At 46.5% G+C, this 20,590-nt stretch overlaps 1 protein-coding gene across 3 annotated transcripts in view; it reads left to right on the forward strand.

Moving 5' to 3' along the window:
* Nucleotides 1-20,590, forward strand: part of INPP5A (inositol polyphosphate-5-phosphatase A) — a 452,670-nt gene that overhangs the window by 264,832 nt on the left and 167,248 nt on the right. For all 3 annotated transcript variants that reach the window (XM_073685121.1, XM_073685120.1, XM_073685122.1), the window contains exons 7-8: nucleotides 7,485-7,537; nucleotides 11,965-12,084. In XM_073685121.1, coding sequence (XP_073541222.1) covers nucleotides 7,485-7,537; nucleotides 11,965-12,084 — 173 coding nt within the window. The remainder of the gene's footprint in view (nucleotides 1-7,484; nucleotides 7,538-11,964; nucleotides 12,085-20,590) is intronic.

Genomic DNA, 20,590 nt, shown 5'->3' on the forward strand with positions numbered 1-20,590 from the left:
ACAAAATAGTTTGTTCAAAGTGTAGAATTATGTTTTTGACCAATTCAATCTTACTTTCAAGTTACAAAATGAAGGTTGGTTACTTCATCAATGTCAGCAAGTGGAAAATATTCTATGGAAATGAGGTATTATACCCGGACCCTTCAGATAGGCATGCCTAGATGAATTGGATCTGTCAGCAGTCATATTTTCGGAGCCTTCTGCATTGACTGTGAGGGTCTTAAACTTTCAAGATGTGCTGAAAGGGGAGATTCTGAGAGACAAGAAGTTTAAGACGACTTTCCCACGATGATCTTTTAGTGAATTTTTGATGTTGCCGATTTTCTGCACCTATTTGTTACATTTTTCATTTGCATTTTTCTGATTTACACTGCTATTTTTTGTCTTTTTGGTTTGTTTTAAACAAAGCAGCTTTGTTTTTTATGCTTTTTGGTATTTAACTTTGATACAGTTGCGTGCGGATTGCATGTGTTTTTGATGCGTTTCCTCTACGGAAACTAACTATAAACGTGTGAGTTTATTACCTGTGGATTTTCCGCATCTAATGCAAGTCAGCGGGAAAAATCTGCAGATAAAACTCAGCGTACCCGCAAAGGAAATCAACATTTTATGGATTTGAAACACGCAACGCAGATCAGTTTACGCGAAGCAATAAAAAAGTACAGTGGGAATGAGATTTCTAGAAATCCCATCCACTTTCCTGGAGCTGTAAGATGCTACGTTTTTGTCGCAGCAAAAATTATGTAGAGTAAAAATAAAACTCACCAAAAAGTCATCGTGGGAACGTAGCCTAAATCGTTTGTTAGATTGGACAGAAATATGAATACAACTAGATAAGTTAATTGCTTCGCAGACTTAGTAAATCATCGTCAATTGTAGACGGCAACGTTCAGCCATTTCCATCTTTATATATTCTGCAGTTTATGAACAGTTGACCAAAGCTGCCCTGGGAAAATCAATATATAAAAGAGCTTTGAGTTCCTTTTTTTTTTACTGTAGGCAATCTAGAAGTTAGAAAGTGAGAACATTTTTTTTCTTTCTGTCGTCCCAAAATGATTTCGACTCTGGCAGCTCTGTAATGCCGCTTGATGTTTAAGTTAATGTTGGCCATCGCACTGGTCAAAATTTTTCTGCCTCTTCGCCTCTGAAGTACATTTTGCAGGAGCTAAATGATCACAACTCTGTTCCTGGGTGTCCCATTTCATCCAGCAATTGTAAAGAGAAAAGGCCTTTTATTTGAGTGCAGATCTGTAATCGAGATATTTGAACTGACGTTTGGGAACTAGACTGGTATTTATAGTTGAGATTCATCAGCGAACAAGCTTCAGCATTGCGTCTAATCACATTTTCTGGAAGCCATGTATTTCTGAAATGTAGCAAATGAAATACCGTATATTGCAACCTGTAGATACTAAAAAGGGAGGAAGAAAACCCACCACTACCAAAGGTAGGACAGTGCCGTTTTTTCATTTAGTGACAAAACTTTAACATCGCTTCCCCTTTCCTAATCTTTTCTTATTTTTAATATTAGCACAAGTGGTAAAGTAAAAATTGAACAAATCTGTTACCAGATTTCACAATATAATCTGCATACACTTTTAGATGTGTCTTTAGCCTTGGCGAGGCTGGTGTACTTTTGAAAATTATATAATCCTAATATTAAGATAAGCATTTTAGGAGTTCTGCTAGAGATGCTCATTGTAATATCAGACGGAAAAGTTTGAAAAAAGGAATTAAATATCCATTCTGACACAGATTTTCAAACTATGTACACCAGCCTCATCAGGTCTAAGATCTTTATAATCATATATTCAGTGTATAGTGATAAACAAAATCTGAGTACAGATCTGCTACAAAAAGAAGTGGAGACTTTTTTTCTACAATACCCACATTTGTTCTCCCTCCTTCCCAGTCAGTACATAAAAGAAAACACCTCGCAACTTTCTGAGAAAGGAAGATAAGAGCAATATAGGTTTATATATAAACAAACTGCCGTTTAGTTTATGGATAGATAGTGCCATACAGCATATACCTATAGTCCAGTAAGTGCCATTTTTTTATATACAGTGTACACATAGCGGCAAATAATTCTCAGAAAATGTTCACTTGGTGTCATGCTATGGCTTCCCAGTACAGCATTTATACAGTGCTGTGCTGCAGTCCTTTACCCCCTCCTGTGCCGCAGGCTTTTTTTCCTCCTCCTGTGCCGCAGGCTTTTTTTTCCTCCTCCTGTGCCGCAGGCTTCTTCCCCCTTCTGTGCCGCAGACTTTTCTTCCCCCTTCTGTGCCGCAGGCTTTTTTTCCTCCTCCTGTGCCGCAGGCTTTTTTTTTCCCCTCCTGTGCCGCACGCTCCCCCCCCCCCTTCCTGTGCCCCAGGCTTTTCTTCCTCCTCCTGTGCCCCAGGCTTTTCTTCCTCCTCCTGTGCCCCAGGCTTTTCTTCCTCCTCCTGTGCCCCAGGCTTTTCTTCCTCCTCCTGTGCCCCAGGCTTTTCTTCCTCCTCCTGTGCCCCAGGCTTTTCTTCCTCCTCCTGTGCCCCAGGCTTTTCTTCCTCCTCCTGTGCCGCAGGCTTTTTTTTCCTCCTTCTGTGCCACAGGCTTTTTTCCTCCTTCTGTGCCGCAGGCTTTTTGTCCCCCTTCTGTGCCGCAGGCTTTTTGTCCCCCTTCTGTGCCGCAGGCTTTTTGTCCCCCTTCTGTGCCGCAGGCTTTTTGTCCCCCTTCTGTGCCGCAGGCTTTTTGTCCCCCTTCTGTGCCGCAGGCCGCTTTTTGTCCCCCTTCTGTGCCGCAGGCCGCTTTTTGTCCCCCTTCTGTGCCGCAGGCCGCTTTTTGTCCCCCTTCTGTGCCGCAGGCCGCTTTTTGTCCCCCTTCTGTGCCGCAGGCCGCTTTTTGTCCCCCTTCTGTGCCGCAGGCCGCTTTTTGTCCCCCTTCTGTGCCGCAGGCCGCTTTTTGTCCCCCTTCTGTGCCGCAGGCCTTTTTTTTTTCCCCATCCTGTGCCGCAGGCCTTTTTTCCCCCCTGCCTGTGCCGCATGCTTCCCCCCCTGCCTGTGCCGCATGCTTCCCCCCCGCCTGTGCCGCACGCTCCCCCCCGCCTGTGCCGCATGCTTCCCCCCCTCCCCCCGCCTGTGCCGCACGCTCCCCCCCGCCTGTGCCGCACGCTCCCCCCCCCTCCAGTGCCGCACGCTTTTTCCGCCCCCACCTGTGCCGCACGCTCCCCCCCCCCTTCCTGTGCCGCAGGCTTTTTTTTCCCTCCTGTGCCACAGGCCTTTTTTTTTCCTCCTTCTGTGCCGCAGGCTTTTTTTGCCCCCTGCCTGTGCCGCACGCTTCCCCCTCCCCCGCCTGTGCCGCACGCTTTTTTCCCCCCTGCCTGTGCCGCACGCCTCCCCCCCCCTCCCCGCCTGTGCCGCACGCCCCCCCTTCCTGTGCCACAGATTTTTTCCCCCCTTCCTGTCCCGCAGGCTTCTTCGATGATATAATTTTTTATAAATCATTCTGCCTTCTATTTCATTCTGAGCCGTCAGGTTTTCTCTCCATTATGCTGCAGTACACCTCATATTATTCCTCCTGCAATTCTAAATATATAAATGTGAACCAATATTCTCGATCAGCCCGTATGAATCAGTCATTTGCCAAACTAAAATTGGAATAGCATTGAAAGGTGTCTCCAAATTGCCGTCTATTTATTCTTTCAATCAATATGAAATGACTTTTAAATCGGCTGATATTTTGTTTCAGATAAGAATATTGAGTCCTGGCTGTTTTTGTGTCAAGGTTCACATATCTTGCTTTTATGGACGCTGATAAGACATTTTTTTTTTCCTTGCAGTAAAATGTGTTTGTAAAGTGTTGGAAGATTTGTTTGTTTTTTGTGCTTCGAGTCGTAGACCACAGTACAAATGTGAAAAAGGTTATTGATCATAGTGACGGAGCTACTATATCCTTAGTCCATTCACGGTCAACAACAGTAAATATAGAAACTAAGTAACTGGACTGGGAGAAAACATTTGTAATTTTAGAATTCAGTATGCAAATTGTCTCTTCAGAGAGGAATAGGACTACTCCCCTTCCTTTCTGAGGAGTCAATTTGCATATTGAATTTCCCAGAGGAGCACTGGCTGGCTTGTAAATCTCCTCACTGACATGCCAGGCTTGGCATGTCACTCTCCACAAGGAGAAATATTACCGCTTAGATCCTAATTTTAGAATTAAAACGGTTTAAAAACAAAACAAGTGTAGACTGTTATTTCAAGAGACTTTTATGATTACATGGTACAAGCTGATATAAGAAGCTTTGTCATATATTTTATCAGAGAAATGTTCCTTCTCCACTTATGAGCCGCTTATCCTCCCAGCAGCCTCCAGAACTCACAATTGCCTCTGGAAAGAAAAAGAAAAATGACTCAAATCTATCTTGGTCAAGATGAACTGAAAGCTCACTGAGGGATCAGATTACAGATGCCTACTGGAGTCTATGGAGATGTGGGAGGAGCAGAGTGACAGACAAGCAGAAGATACACACTCATACCCATTTTCTTAAGGACAAAAAGACAATCAAACTGTTTGAAATGCTATTTTTGGGTTGCTGCGCTTCTCCCAAAAATGCAATAAAAAGCTGCCAAAACGTATGTATCCCAAGTCAGCTCATCCTTAAAAAAAAAAAAAATGCCCTCATACAGGTCTATCAAATAAAAAAAAATAGTTATGGGACTCAAAAATAACAGAAAACAATTTTTTTTTCTTTAAAAAGTTCAGAATTTTTTTATCTACTAAGATATATATTAAAAATGAACTTTGTTTGCTGTTACCATAATGGTACTGACCTGAAGAATCATGTTAAGAGGTCATTTATACAGCACAATGAGTGGCATATAAAAATCGCACAAAAACAATGGAGGGATTTGTATTTTTTTAAATAATTTCACCGTATTTGTAATTTTTTTCGTTTTCTGTACATTGTATGGTAGAATGAAGGCTGTCATTCAAAACTACAACTCGTCCAGCAAAAAAAGTTTTCTTAGTAGTTTCATAGTTTTAAAGGAAATCTGTAAGCAGAGTTTTGTCATGTAATCAGAGAGCAGCATAATGTAGGAGCAGAGAGCCTTATTCCAGGGATGTAACTTATTAGGCGGCGTGCTGCCGTTTCAATACAATCAGTGTTTTATCAGCAGGAGATTATCATTAGAGTCACTGGAGGACTAGGTCTCATGTGCAGGGCAGTCCAGCTAATCTGTGTAACCCAGCTCTCCACCACTGGCAGCTTCTTGTTGTCAACAAGCTGCCAATTGGTGGTGTGAACGGCATTATACACAGCTCAGCATTCATAGCACTGCTACATGTATAGCAGAGAAAACATGGATATTATCAAAACTGCACCAAGCAGTCCAGTTGCAATGAGATACTTTGCCCCTACATCATGCTGCTTTCAGATTACATAACAAAAACCTGCTAACCTAACATGTTGATCCAGAGACAACAAAAAAAATCTACGAGGAAGATTCTGATTGCCCCATATTAGAGGAAAAATTCCTTCCCGGCTCCATAAATGGCAATCAGTGTCCCATTACAGAATTTAATACTTATAACCTGTATTATATTTTTAAAGGATCCCATTCAGGCCCTCCTTGAACTTTTTTTTAGGGAATCAACTATTACAGCAGGTGGTGGCAAACGGTTCCATAATCTCACTGCTCTTATAGTAAAGATTCCATAATTTCAATGTTCGTACAAGTAAATAATCGATAATATTATTGCTCTTACAGTAAAGAATCCATAGTCTCTTGCTCACAGTAAAAAATCCATAATTTCACTGCTCGTACAGTAAAGAATCCATAATATTACTGCTCTTGCAGTAAAGAATACATATTATTGCTGTTTGTACAATAAAGAATCAGTCTGTGATGATTAAACCTTCTTTTCTCTAGATGTGGATGATGCTCACTGGTCATTGTTGCAGGCCTAGGTATAAAAAGAAAATCATTATACTGATCTCTGTACTGTCCCTTGATGTATTTGTACATTGGAAAAAAAACAAAGACTTAGAAGAGATCTTATTACAAACGGAATAACCGCAAGTTTGATCACCTATCTGGGTACTGCAGTTCCCCCATTCCCTTGAAAACCATGGTCGCTGTTCTCTGCATTCGTTCTAGTTCAGCTATACCTTATACACTGGAACCCAACAAGGATACAAAAAAATAAGGAAAGAGTTAGGCTATGTGCCGATGATGCGGAAATAATCCGGATTTTTCCTGAGCGTTTCTGCATCTCCCTGGCAGAAAAAACACATGCGGATTGTACATGCGGATTGTACATGCGGATTGTACATGGGTTTTTCCTGCCAGGGACATGCGGATGTGAAGCGTTCTTAACATGCATTTCCGCATGATTTTAGCATCACTTGGAAAGTGTTTGTCAACTTGGTCACTCTATATAAATCCATGCAACTGGCATGGATTTATATAGTGTGACCTCAAAGAATGTAAAAAAATAAATCTATACTTGCCTTCTGATGGCCCCCGCAGTCTTGCTTCGCTCCTTCCTGGCTTCCCGGCAGCTCGCGGTACACTGAAGGACCTGACATCACATGACTATGACGTCAGCGCAGGTCCTTCAGTCCACCACGATCTGCCGGCAAGTGAAGACAAGTGCATCGGGGGCCATCACAAGGTAAATATAATATTTATTTTCTTTTTTTTACAGGTTCTATGGTACCCGGGTCCGGAGGAGAGTCTTCTGTCCTCCACACCCGGGTACCATCCTCACATTGAAACGTTTGGATTCTGCATGTACAGATTCAGTGTTGCGGATGTCATGCGTTCCAATGCAAGTCAATGGTGGAGAAAACGCAGCGCTTCCGCAAAATAATTGGTAGTGCTGCTTTTTTTTCCGCAATGATAATCCGCAGCGGAAATTTCCGCAGCATGTGCACAGCACATGCGGATTATCATTGGGGAACATGGCAGGCCTTCTACCATCCATTTTTTAAGCGTTTCTGCAGCGTTTTTGCCGCTGCGGAAACGCTTAAAAAATGCATAGTGGGCACACAGCCTTATGACTCTTGGAGGAGGGAGAGTAAAAAACAATAAAGAAAAAAATGAAAAAATCACCGGTCATGATGGGGTAAAAAAAAGATGTGATTTGAAAGACTTTCTTCTTATCCAATGTCAAGTTTTTCGGAGAACACATTTATTCTACAACATCCGTCCGGAGACTAACCCTTCACTTAGACGACACAGGCATACAGTAAAATCCGCGGATGATGGGCTGGAGTGAAAACTGTGATTTGTTTATATGCACAACACTCAAATCACCATTAATCATCCACACAATGTACGTGACGTGTTACTGCGCGGATAGTCTGCTTTAGAGACACCATCTCGCCTGCCTACTCTCTCAGTTGTGAAATTAATATCGCCTTACTGTTTTTCTCATTAGTGACACAGCTGCCTTTCTGTGTATTAAAATCCACTTTTATATTGTGTTTATCTTTCAGAGCAAATCATCTAGAAAAGGCTTTATTCGAACGCGATGGTGTATTACTGACTGGTACGTTCTGTGAGATTTCTCGCGCACAGATAATGTAACATTCAGTGTATGTGATTGAGGACCTGTTTAAGGACTAAGTAATTCACATCAATGTCCTTGTGGCTGAATAGATCAGGGGTAGAAAGCGATAAAAAAAAAAAAAAATTGTACGTAGCGTTTTTATGGAATAGTCTAGTTCATGTACTTAGTACAATTGTAACCAAACTATTAATAATTGTCGCCATCCCTTATTTCGATTTGCTAAATTTTTCAAACAAATTTTACCGAAGAGCCACCGAGCTTTCTAATCAAATTATTATAACAGGCAATGCTTCAGGGCATGATCCCATGGCTGATTTTTTTTCAGATGCTGATCCGAAAAAGCAGTCAGAGAATCACCCTCAAATTTCTAAAGCAGATTTGCAGTTTGTACCACACACTGATTAGCCCCATTTAATGAGGCTAAATAGTGAGTGGCTCACCACCTCGAAAACAGTCTCAAGAACTGACCTTCTTCTTTTACCCACTGCCTGTATTACAAATTTGTACAGTAAAATCCATGCCGTGTGAACTACAGTACAGATTGAAAACTATAGGAGGCTGACGTAGAGCTGGTTTCTAAATGAAAAACTATTTGTGACCATGTCCTTACTAGAAAAACAGGTGACTATACTGGCAGAAATCACTGAACTTTATTTTTGGTATTAATGAATCTTTACAAATCTGTTTCTGTTTTTTATATGTAACATTGTCATTTTACTTCTTCTTACTGAGACCTCGCATCACAGCACTGCTGCTGCTCCTGAGTGCCCCCTCTCCCTTCTGGGACACTACGTCCTTGATCATGGGGTGTGGCTTGTTTCTTGCTCTTTATGCAATCCAGCCCTCTGACCAAGGATCATCACAGTCGGTCTGCAGGTTTGATGTTCCCTGTTCTTTTTTCCCCTCACTCTTGTTATGGACTACCTGGCTGCACCTTCACAGCTTGTATAGGACTTGTCAAGGAGCGTGGAGTCAAAGCTGGTGAAGTAGGGAGTGGGAAATGACAGGTCATATACAAGCTGTGAATGTGCAGGCAGTGGAGGGGGAAGGCTACATCCTACACGCCAGGGGCTACCTGGCAAATTTTCGACTAGGGGGCGAGCATAAAGCAGTGGACCATGAGCAGCGGCACAGCCTCACTGCGCAGGCGCGGGACATGTAGAAATGCACATGCGCCCCACAATATCCGCACGTGCCGAGAGCAATATTCAAATACGTGGGTGGCGCGAGCGGTGACTGAATAGCAGGAGCACACCCCTATGACTGAAAACCAGCAGGTAGGACAAAGTATATATAATGTTCTAAAATAATTATACTTCCACCAATTTTAATGAAAAAAGCTGGTTAGTGATGCACATTGCATCACTAACAAAGCAATAGGGGCAGTGTAGATATTAGATACGACATGACAGGTTCCCTTTAAAGCCAGGGATGTCAAACTCAAATACACAGAGGGCCAGTGTTTAAAGCTTGGACAAAGTCCTGCACCAACCTTGATATTTATTAAAAAAGTGTCAACAATTGAGCAAGTTTTTCTTTATCAAATATAACGATATTAATTAAAAAATTATAGTTGAATATTATAATGTTATGTAAAAGCAGTAAAAAGCATATGGCCCCATGCCCTAATTTAAATATGTAATTTAAGAGGATAAAAATCCTTAAATGAAACAGATAATGTATGATGCAAACAAAAGTGCCCCCAAACACAGTATGATACCCCCACAGTGAATTCCTCCACACTCACAGTATGATGACCCTACTGTACCCCTCTCTCTCAATCCCCCCAATAAAGAATGGTGACCCGATCACAGTATGATTCTCTAACTGTAATCGCCACTCAGCGCACCGTACAGTATAATGGCCACAAAGAGTCCTCCATACAGAATAATGGGCCCCACATAATCCTCCATACAGTAAAATGGGTCCCTCATAGTCCTCCATACAGTATAATGGCCTCACATAGTCCTCCATACAGAATAATGGGCCCCACATAGTCCTCCATACAGTATAATGGGCCCCACATAGTCCTCCATACAGAATAATGGCTCCACATAGTCCTCCATACAGTATAATGGCCCCAAATAGTCCTCCATACAGTATAATGGCCCCACATAGTCCTCCATAGAGTATAATGGGCCCCACATAGTCCTCCATAGAGTATAATGGGCCCCACATAGTCCATACAGTATAATGGGCCCCACATAGTCCTCCATACAGTATAATGGGCCCCACATACTCCTCCATACAGTATAATGGGCCCCACATAGTCCTCCATACAGTATAATGGGCCCCACATAGTCCTCCATACAGTATAATGGGCCCACATAGTCCTCCATACAGTATAATGGGCCCCACATAGTCCTCCATACAGTATAATGGGCCCCACATAATCCTCCATACAGTAAAATGGGTCCCTCATAGTCCTCCATACAGTATAATGCCCTCACATAGTCCTCCATACAGAATAATGGCTCCACATAGTCCTCCATACAGTATAATGACCCCACATAGTCCTCCATACAGCATAATGGGCCTCATAGTCCTCCATACAGTGTAATGGGCCCCACATAGTCCTCCATATAGTATAATGGCCCCACATAGTCCTCCATACAGAATAATGGCCCCACATAGTCCTCCATACAGTATAATGGGCCCCACATAGTCCTCCATACAGTATAATGGGCCCCACATAGTCCTCCATACAGTATAATGGGCCCCGCATAGTCCTCCATATATTATAAGGGCCCCACATAGTCCTCCATATAGTATAATGGCCCCACATAGTCCCCCATACAGTATAATGGCCCCACATGGTCCCCCATACAGTATAATGGGCCCCACATAGTGCTCCATACAGAATAATGGGCCCCACATAGTGCTCCATACAGTATAATGGGCCCCACATAGTCCTCCATACAGTATAATGGCCCCACATAGTCCTCCATACAGTATAATGGGCCCCGCATGGTGCTCTGTACTGTATACATGGCCCCAAATTAAAAAATACTCACCTCTGCCATTCCAACGCTGATCCCTACCTACTTGTGGGTCCACGGGCCATCCCCTCACCCTTGTCAGCACGCCATCCTCCTTTCACTAGCGCCGCGGCCACTCTCCTATGCACCCTTCCGCCACGCCGCGCGCCCTCCAGTTGAGGCGATGGCTGACGGCCAAAAACCTCTGCTGGAGGACCGGCCTGGGGGGCATTTGCTGATACCCCGCACACAGATGGCGATAATCCTTGGTCAGAGGCTTAGCTTGAATAAATGGCAAGACACAATCTATGCCCCTTGCTCTTTGATGTAGTGTTCCAGATGGGAGGGGGAGCACTCAGGAGCAGCAGCATCAGTGATGTGATGTGAGGTCACTGTGATTAGTAGTAAAATCACAGTTACATATAATATAAGGCCGGGGGATATTAGCAGTAATAGTTTGACAGAATGTAGATTGCAATGCATTTTTTTATCTCCCCAGAGTACACCTTTTAGGCCACTTTCACACATTCAGTATTTGCTCATTATTTTCCATAAGTATTTATAAGCTAAAACCAGGAGCGGAACTGTCAGCGGAAAAGTGTAATAGAAACACGTCACCACTTTTCACCCCCTCCTGGTTTTTGCTTTCAAATACTGATGGAAAATACTGACCAAATACTGAACGTGTGAACGTGGCCTCAAATTAAATGTGTCATCAGGAAATGACCTGGTGTTACATGTATCTTTTTTTTGTCATAAAAAAACAAACACACTGTTAATTCTGCGTTTTTTGCACTGACCTCTTGGGCTACTTTAGACTTTAATTCCTTGTCCTTTTCAGCATGCTCATAATCATCACAGGCAGGATTACAGCGACATGTAACACCTCTATACATATCTCAGGATCCACCGTTCACAATAAGCAACATTACAGTTCCACCTGCTTACCCTTTTGCTCATATTTTTTTTCTCACCTGGTTCTGGAAATTGATGGAGGTAGACCATCAGAACTTTTTTTTTTGTTATCCACTGATTTTCGTAATTGACCAGTTTAAAAGAGATGAAACTCAGAAGGAAAACTGATCCCCATAAACGTTAATGTCCGAGTCTGATCTGGAAAATGGATAAGAATAGAAATCAGATTGGATTCATGGATTCTTATTTAAAATGAATGTGTGCATGTATCAATGAATTTCTGACATTCTGTGCCGTGTGTTTAAAAAAGGAAAGCGCATGGATGTGTACAAAGGTTGTGTGAATGCAGCCTAACGTATATGTCTAACATACCCGGAAGCCATCATGAGCCAGACATATACCAAACAGTTATTGCAATGTTATCTGAACGGCTGTGTCCATATTCTTTGTTTCCTGTAAATGATCTGGAATATGTAGTAAAAGTAAAATAAAGTACAATCTATTTTTCTGCAGTGCCTTTGACTTAGTGAACATTCACCTTTTCCATGATGCTTCCAATTTAATTGCATGGGAATCCAGCCCGTCCAGTTACTCAGGAATACGGCAGAAGGCTCTAAGTTATGTTTTAAATAGGTAAGTGAATTGGTCCCTATATCTGTTCTGATGGCAATATGTATAGATTCTGCAGCAGCTATGACATAAGAGACTTATTCTTTGTGATACCCTACAAAATGAGCATATGATCTGCTTCGGGCAACCCCTTTAAAGTGCACCCCACCACCACCCTTCCTCCGAAAAAAAATAAATAAAAGTTTACTTTTGGAATTCTTTTGTTTCTAGTTGTTAAAATTAAATTGAAAAAGTTTTTCATAGCTCTTTTGATGAGATGATAGGCTCGTGCACTGGGGCGGCCTATGGGGGGCACTCTATCTGGTGCTCTGCTTACTTATTCATCTGCATGCTCTCATGACTGCTCACTGCCTTCACTGACCTGCCTCCTCTTTTACCTAGCCCCGCAATACTAGATGCATTATGTAAAATAGGAGACAGGTCAGTGAAGGCACAGTGAGCTGTCATAAGAGCATACAGATGAATATGTAAGCAGAGCACCAGATAGAGCGCCCCCCACAGGCCGCCCCGGAGCACAAGCATATTATTATCTCCAAACTGAAAGTAAAGATTACACAAGAACCACAGGATGGATTTCATCAACCAAGGTATCATTTTAATCAGTGTAATGTCACCCACCTGACAGTGTATGTAATTTACTGAGCACAAACCTGCTGACAGGTGCGCTTAAATACTTTCTGGGCTGACATTATCTTTTTTTTTTAACATCTTGGTGTTTTTTATAGAGAGAGAGATCTATATCTATGTTTATGTGTATATATTTTATGGACGCTGATACTCCTAATAATATCAGGTCAATTGGTGCAGCAGATTTTTTTTTTCCCGTAGAGTTTGGATGAGATTGCATAAAATATAAAATGTTATCCACTTTGTTGGTATTGTAATATGCAGCTAATTTTCCACATGCAATTCTGCAAATCTGCTGCCTGTCCCACAGGGCCATAAACTAAAGTTTACATTATTATGGCAGTATCCTTTTATATCTGGGTTTACTTTTTACAGGATGTGTCGAGGCCACTTTTTTCCTTCTTTGAGGTCAATCCGAAATTGATTGTGAAAACTTTTGCACGTTGATTTTAGAGAGTTTTCAGTTTTTTCATTAGTTTATCAGAGTTGTGATTTCCCTGCTTTTTATAATCTTTGGAGATTTGACATCTTCTGGTTGCTTTCTCTTGGAAAACATGCTATATTATCAACTCTACTACAAATCTAACCAAGGTCCATATAGAGTCCGAACGGTCGGGAGATCGCAGCCGCCGGATCCTCTGCTAGGACAGGGGTCAGTGTGTGGCTTCCTAATTGTGCTCGTTCAACTGCCTACTAATCCATTTTAAAGAGATCCTTAAAGTTCTTCTCATTCCTGGTCAATATGGTGGAATACTGATGATTCAGGCGAGTATGCGATAAATTAAACTATCCGCGCCTCAGTGTCGAGGACAATGAGAGAAACAAACGTCTTTTCTCACTCTGCCATTTCTTTGTCATTATCTGTACTATGTTATACATAGGGGCCGAGACAATGGCTCCTTATCCCATTCACATCATGCATGCCTCTCTGACACTGGGACCTTTTCATACTATTTGTTTAAAACAAAGGTTGCCTGTAGGACACATTCACTTTTCTTTTTTGTGTGTCTGTGCTTCCTGTTTAAAAGATGGAGCTTGAATGTGACGTCGCACATCGAGGAGGGACCGAGAAACCTGAAGAATTTGCTTCTCCTACATTGTATGAATTCATTATCCATTTATTGAATTCATGTACGAAAACCCCCAAAAAAACTTGTGCGTTTTGACCCCCGTTGTGCCATCAAGGGACAACCGTTTGCTTCATTTTTTTTATTATTTGAAACATTACAATGTATCCTCTATAGATTTTCGACAAGTCTATACTGTCCGTTTAGAATGGCGAGAAAGTTCTCAAAACTTTTTAAAACTTTGTTGCATTCCTCTTGGAGACTTTGCATCAATTGTAGCTTTTTACATGAACCTTTTATGTGTTTGTAAAATCATTAAACCAGACGTAAGTGGGTTTCGTCGTGTTGTGACATTCCTTCTGGTGTAATAAATTGCAACTGTTAATAAATGCAGATAAAGCCATTTGAGCATTGTGATTCCTACCATTATCCTTTTTTTCTTTTTTTTTTTAACAACCCTTTGGTCATCATATTTGTTACTGTAAATCACTCATCCGGGGAAACAAGAGGTCCATCTGAATACTGTCTTCAATGTCTTGTCACCTCCCGCTTCATTAAACTAATTTTATGTGCCCAGACCTCCCACGATGGCCTGGCAGAGAGGGCGGGAAAGTGACAGTATGTTGTTTTTTTGTTTTGTTTTTGGGGGTTTTTTAGCATTCATTTTGGGTCAGTGATGTTGCAACTGGTATCATTAAAATGTGACATTTGCCAAGAAAATGCCTTAGCATCTCATCCTTCCATGACGGGGGGTGAGCCCTGGATCCCTAGGCTGTTCTGCCACTTGTGGAATTGCATTCACACGAACTGGCCATTTTAAGGGAGCACCGAGCCGCAGATCCGGACCTCCATAGTGAAATGATGGGCTGAGCAGTACAAAAGAGCAGTTCTGTAAAAGCAGTGAATAATGACTAACCCTTTTCATTCTCGCTGCTAACCTTTTGGCAACCACCAGCACACTCTATTCTGATCGGCTGATTGGGGTGGACAATACACTGAAGCTCACTTTGAATGAATGCTACCACCAACAGTGTCTCTATTCAAGGTTTTGGGAACCATCTTTCACCATTGTCTAGCACCACTCCTCCAGACAGTAGGAAAAGGAGAAAGTGAGAGCATATATATGGGGAAAGTGCTTCTTTTCTTGCCTGTAATCCCCTCTTAAAGCTGCATAGAGGGACATTTCCAGCCGAGCAACAGGAACCATTCAGTGTCAGATAAACACAGAAGGGAGAGGTTTAAAGTCAGGCATTTATATCCCTTTAACTGCACGGCCTAATAATGCAGATTTAGTGGCTCTGAAAACAGAAGCCGATAAGTCTTTCCCTCTTAAGACTTTAAATGGCTAAAGAGCATTTGACTCCATCGTGCATCTTACCGAGCAGACAAAGCCGACAATTCAAAAACCGCTTTTAACAGGGAAAACGTTTAGAGAGCTGCATCTTTCCCAAGTAAGAGAGCTTATTACTAGTTAAGTAGCTTCTAACTTGCTGAAATGTTTTGCCCCCTAAAAAGAAAACAAAATCACTAGTTCGTAGAAGACCTAACGTTATCCATTTCTTCTATGTAGCAATGTCCATTTCAGGAAAGCGGTGTTGTCACTTTAGTTTCTGAGATTTTTGAAAACAAAAGATGCAAATTTGTACAACAAAGTTGTTTTAGATTTGCTGTCAATGTTCAGGGAAAACCTGGGTCCCATTGCTGGACATGTTGTCTCTGGGATCACTGGACCACTAATAGCATGTTTAATAATTTTATAAAGTGAATAAAAAAAAACAAATATATGCGCTATATTATAGGAAATATGCCCATTGGGAAACGTTTCTCATCTTAATCCCCCTCTCCACCATTATTAAGGATTAGGGATATCTATAAATCATTTTGTTTTAATGTTCAGTTATCTTGGCTAATAGGATGACATTTAGGATTTTTTGTTATGCGTGGACTTATCTCAGTGTTATTTATCCTCAATCCATTGCATTCCCCTGCTTAATACAGTTTATTATTTAATGGAAAAGGAGACTATAGGATAGAAAATATATCAATATGGGAAGCTAAAAAAGGAAAGAGCCTATATCCTTCCAGACGTAGATCCCCCTCACTTTCAGATCCTGTCTTAGTCTCTCTCCCACTTCACTCGTCTTTTTTTTTTTCTTTGTTTCCCTCACTTCCCCTCTCCCACCTGATGACTCATCTTCTTCTCCCTCCCCCACTCACTTCTCTTTTCTTCCCTCCATCTTCACCCTTTTTCTCTCCCTCTTCTGACCTCTTTTCTCCCCCTCCTCTGACCTCTTTTCTCCCCCTCCTCTGACCTCTTTTCTCCCCCTCCTCTGACCGCTTTCCCCCCTCCTCTGACCGCTTTCCCCCCTCCTCTGACCGCTTTCCCCCCTCCTCTGACCGCTTTCCCCCCTCCTCTGACCGCTTTCCCCCCTCCTCTGACCGCTTTCCCCCCTCCTCTGACCGATTCCCCCCCCTCCTCTGACCTCTTCCCTCCCATTCCATCCCTCTCGCACCTCTCTCGCCCCTCCCGTTCCTTACCTCCTCTCTCGCCCCTCCCGTTCCTTACCCCCTCTCTCGCCCCTGCCGCTCCTTACCCCCTCTCTCGCTCCTTACCCCCTCTCTCGCCCCTGCCGTTCCTACCCCCTCTCTCGCCCCTGCCGTTCCTTCCCCCTCTCGCCCCTCCCGTTCCTTACCCCCTTTCTCGCCCCTCCCGTTCCTTACCCCCTCCCGTTTCTTATCCCTTCTTTCTCCCCTCCCATTCCTTACTCCCTCCCTCCCTCTTTCTCCCCTCCCGTTCCTTACCCCCTCCCTCCCTCTTTCTCCCCTCCCGTTCCTTACCCCCTCCCTCCCTCTTTCTCCCCTCCCGTTCCTTACCCCCTCCCTCTCTCTTTCTCCCCTCCCGTTCCTTACCCCCTCCCTCTTTCTCCCCTCCCATTCCTTACCCCCTCCCTCTTTCTCCCCTCCCATTCCTTACCCCCTCCCTCTTTCTCCCCTCCCGTTCCTTACCCCCTCCCTCCCTCTTTCTCCCCTCCCGTTCCTTACCCCCTCCCTCTTTCTCCCCTCCCGTTCCTTACCCCCTCCCTCCCGCTCTCTTTCTCCCCTCCCGTTCCTTACCCCCTCCCTCTTTCTCCCCTCCCGTTCCTTACCCCCTCCCTCCCGCTCTCTTTCTCCCCTCCCGTTCCTTACCCCCTCCCTCCCTCTCTCTTTCTCCCCTCCCGTTCCTTACCCCCTCCCTCCCTCTCTTTCTCCCCTCCCGTTCCTTACCCCCTCCCTCCCTCTCTTTCTCCCCTCCCGTTCCTTACCCCCTCCCTCCCTCTTTTTCTCCCCTCCCGTTCCTTACCCCCTCACTCCCTCCCTCTTTCTCCCCTCCCGTTCCTTACCCCCTCACTCCCTCCCTCTTTCTCCCCTCCCGTTCCTTACCCCCTCCCTCTTTCTCCCCTCCCGTTCCTTACCCCCTCACTCCCTCTCTTTCTCCCCTCCCGTTCCTTACCCCCTCCCTCCATCTCTCTTTCTCCCCTCCCGTTCCTTACCCCCTCCCTCCCTCTCTCTTTCTCCCCTCCCGTTCCTTACCCCCTCCCTCCCTCTCTTTCTCCCCTCCCGTTCCTTACCCCCTCCCTCTCTTTCTCCCCTCCCGTTCCTTACCCCCTCCCTCCCTCTCTCTTTCTCCCCTCCCGTTCCTTACCCCCTCCCTCCCTCTCTCTTTCTCCCCTCCCGTTCCTTACCCCCTCCCTCCCTCTCTCTTTCTCCCCTCCCGTTCCTTACCCCCTCCCTCCCTCTCTTTCTCCCCTCCCGTTCCTTACCCCCTCCCTCCCTCTTTCTCCCCTCCCGTTCCTTACCCCCTCCCTCCCTCTTTCTCCCCTCCCGTTCCTTACCCCCTCCCTCCCTCTTTCTCCCCTCCCGTTCCTTACCCCCTCCCTCCCTCTTTCTCCCCTCCCGTTCCTTACCACCTCTCTCGCCCCTGCCGCTCCTTACCCCCTCTCTCGCCCCTGCCGCTCCTTACCCCCTCTCTCGCCCCTGCCGTTCCTTTCCCCCTCTCTCGCCCCTCCCGTTCCTTACCCCCTTTCTCGCCCCTCCCGTTCCTTACCCCCTCCCGTTTCTTATCCCTTCTTTCTCCCCTCCCGTTCCTTATGCCCTCCCTCCCTCTTTCTCCCCTCCCGTTCCTTACCCCCTCCCTCTTTCTCCCCTCCCGTTCCTTACCCCCTCCCTCCCTCTTTCTCCCCTCCCGTTCCTTACCCCCTCCCTCTTTCTCCCCTCCCGTTCCTTACCCCCTCCCTCCCTCTTTCTCCCCTCCCGTTCCTTACCCCCTCCCTCCCTCTTTCTCCCCTCCCGTTCCTTACCCCCTCCCTCTTTCTCCCCTCCCGTTCCTTACCCCCTCCCGTTCCTTACCCCTTCCCTCTCTCTTTCTCCCCTCCCGTTCCTTACCCCCTCCCTCCCTCTTTCTCCCCTCCCGCTCCTTACCCCCTCCCTCCCTCTTTCTTCCCTCCCGTTCCTTACCCCCCTCCCTCTTTCTCCCCTCCCGTTCCTTACCCCCTCCCTCCCTCTCTTTCTCCCCTCCCGTTCCTTACCCCCTCCCTCTTTCTCCCCTCCCATTCCCCTCTCTTTCTCCCCTCCCGTTCCTTACCCCCTCCTCTCTTTCTCCCCTCCCGTTCCTTACCCCCCCCACCCTCTCTCTTTCTCCCCTCCCGTTCCTTACCCCCTCCCACCCTCTCTCTTCTCCCTCCCGTTCCTTACCCCCTCCCTCCCTCTCTCTTTCTCCCCCTCCCGTTCCTTACCCCCTCCCTCTCTTTCTCCCCTCCCGTTCCTTACCCCCTCCCACCCTCTTTCTCCCCTCCCGTTCCTTACCCCCTCCCTCCTCTCTTTCTCCCATCCCGTTCCTTACCCCTCCCTCCCTCTTTCTCCCCTCCCGTTCCTTACCCCCTCCCTCCCTCTTTCTCCCCTCCCTTCCTTACCCCCTCCCTCCCTCTTTCTCCCCTCCCGTTCCTTACCCCCTCCCTCCCTCTTTCTCCCCTCCCGTTCCTTACCCCCTCCCTCCCTCTTTCTCCCCTCCCGTTCCTTACCCCCTCCCTCCCTCTTTCTCCCCTCCCGTTCCTTACCCCCTCCCTCCTCTTTCTCCCCTCCCGTTCCTTACCCCCTCCCACCCTCTCTTTCTCCCCTCCCGTTCCTTACCCCCTCCCACCCTCTCTCTTTCTCCCTCCCGTTCCTTACCCCCTCCCTCCCTCTCTTTCTCCCCTCCCGTTCCTTACCCCCTCCCTCCCTCTCTTTCTCCCCTCCCGTTCCTTACCCCCTCCCTCTCTCTTTCTCCCCTCCCGTTCCTTACCCCCTCCCTCCCTCTCTTTCTCCCCTCCCGTTCCTTACCCCCTCCCTCTTTCTCCCCTCCCGTTCCTTACCCCCTCCCTCCCTCTTTCTCCCTCCCGTTCCTTACCCCCTCCCTCCCTCTTTCTCCCCTCCCGTTCCTTACCCCCTCCTCCCTCTTTCTCCCCTCCCGTTCCTTACCCCCTCTCTCCCTCTTTCTCCCCTCCCGTTCCTTACCCCCTCCCTCCCTCTTTCTCCCCTCCCGTTCCTTACCCCCTCCCTCCCTCTTTCTCCCCTCCCGTTCCTTACCCCCTCCCTCCCTCTTTCTCCCCTCCCGTTCCTTACCCCCTCCCTCTTTCTCCCCTCCCGTTCCTTACCCCCTCCCTCCCTCTTTCTCCCCTCCCGTTCCTTACCCCCTCCCTCTCTCTTTCTCCCCTCCCGTTCCTTACCCCCTCCCACCCTCTCTCTTTCTCCCCTCCCGTTCCTTACCCCCTCCCTCTCTTTCTCCCATCCCGTTCCTTACCCCCTCCCTCCCTCTTTCTCCCCTCCCGTTCCTTACGCCCTCCCTCCCTCTTTCTCCCCCTCCCGTTCCTTACCCCCCTCCCTCTCTTTCTCCCCTCCCGTTCCTTACCCCCTCCCTCCCTCTTTCTCCCCTCCCGTTCCTTACCCCCTCCCTCCCTCTTTCTCCCCTCCCGTTCCTTACCCCCTCCCTCCCTCTCTTTCTCCCCCTCCCGTTCCTTACCCCCTCACCCCTCCCTCCCTCTTTCTCCCCTCCCGTTCCTTACCCCCCTCACTCCCTCTCTCTCTTTCTCCCCTCCCTTTCCTTACCCCCTCCCTCTTTCTCCCCTCCCGTTCCCTTACCCCCTCCCTCTTTCTCCCCTCCCGTCCTTACCCCCTCCCTCCCTCTTTCTCCCCTCCCGTTCCTTACCCCTCCCTCCCTCTTTCTCCCCTCCCTCCCTCTTTCTCCCCTCCCTCCCTCCCTCTTTCTCCCCTCCCTCCCTCCCTCTTTCTCCCCTCCTTCCCTCCCTCTTTCTCCCCTCCCTCCCTCTTTCTCCCCTCCCTCCCTCCCTCTCTTTCTTCCCTCCCTCCCTCTTTCTTCCCTCCCTCCCTCTCTTTCTTCCCTCCCTCCCTCTCTCCCTCCCTCTCTTTCTCCCCTCCCTCCCTCCCTCTTTCTCCCCTCCCTCCCTCCCTCTTTCTCCCCTCCCTCCCTCCCTCTTTCTCCCCTCCCTCCCTCCCTCTTTCTCCCCTCCCTCCCTCTTTCTCCCTCCCTCCCTCCCTCTTTCTCCCCTCCCTCCCTCCCTCTTTCTCCCTCCCTCTTTCTCCCTCTTTCTCCCCTCCCTCTTTCTCCCCTCCCTCCCTCCCTCCCTTTCTCCCCTCCCTCCCTTTCTCCCCTCCCTCCCTCCCTCTCTTTCTCCCTCCCTCTCCCTCCCTCCCCCCTCTCTTTCTCCCCTCCCTCCTCCCTCCTCCCTCCCTCTCTTTCTCCCCTCCCTCCCTCTTTCTCCCCTCCTTCCCTCCCTCTCTTT

Source organism: Phyllobates terribilis, unplaced genomic scaffold (genome assembly GCF_046119375.1).
Source record: "Phyllobates terribilis strain yellow unplaced genomic scaffold, ASM4611937v1 Scaffold_5__5_contigs__length_657084704, whole genome shotgun sequence".
NCBI classification, from domain to species: domain Eukaryota; kingdom Metazoa; phylum Chordata; class Amphibia; order Anura; family Dendrobatidae; genus Phyllobates; species Phyllobates terribilis.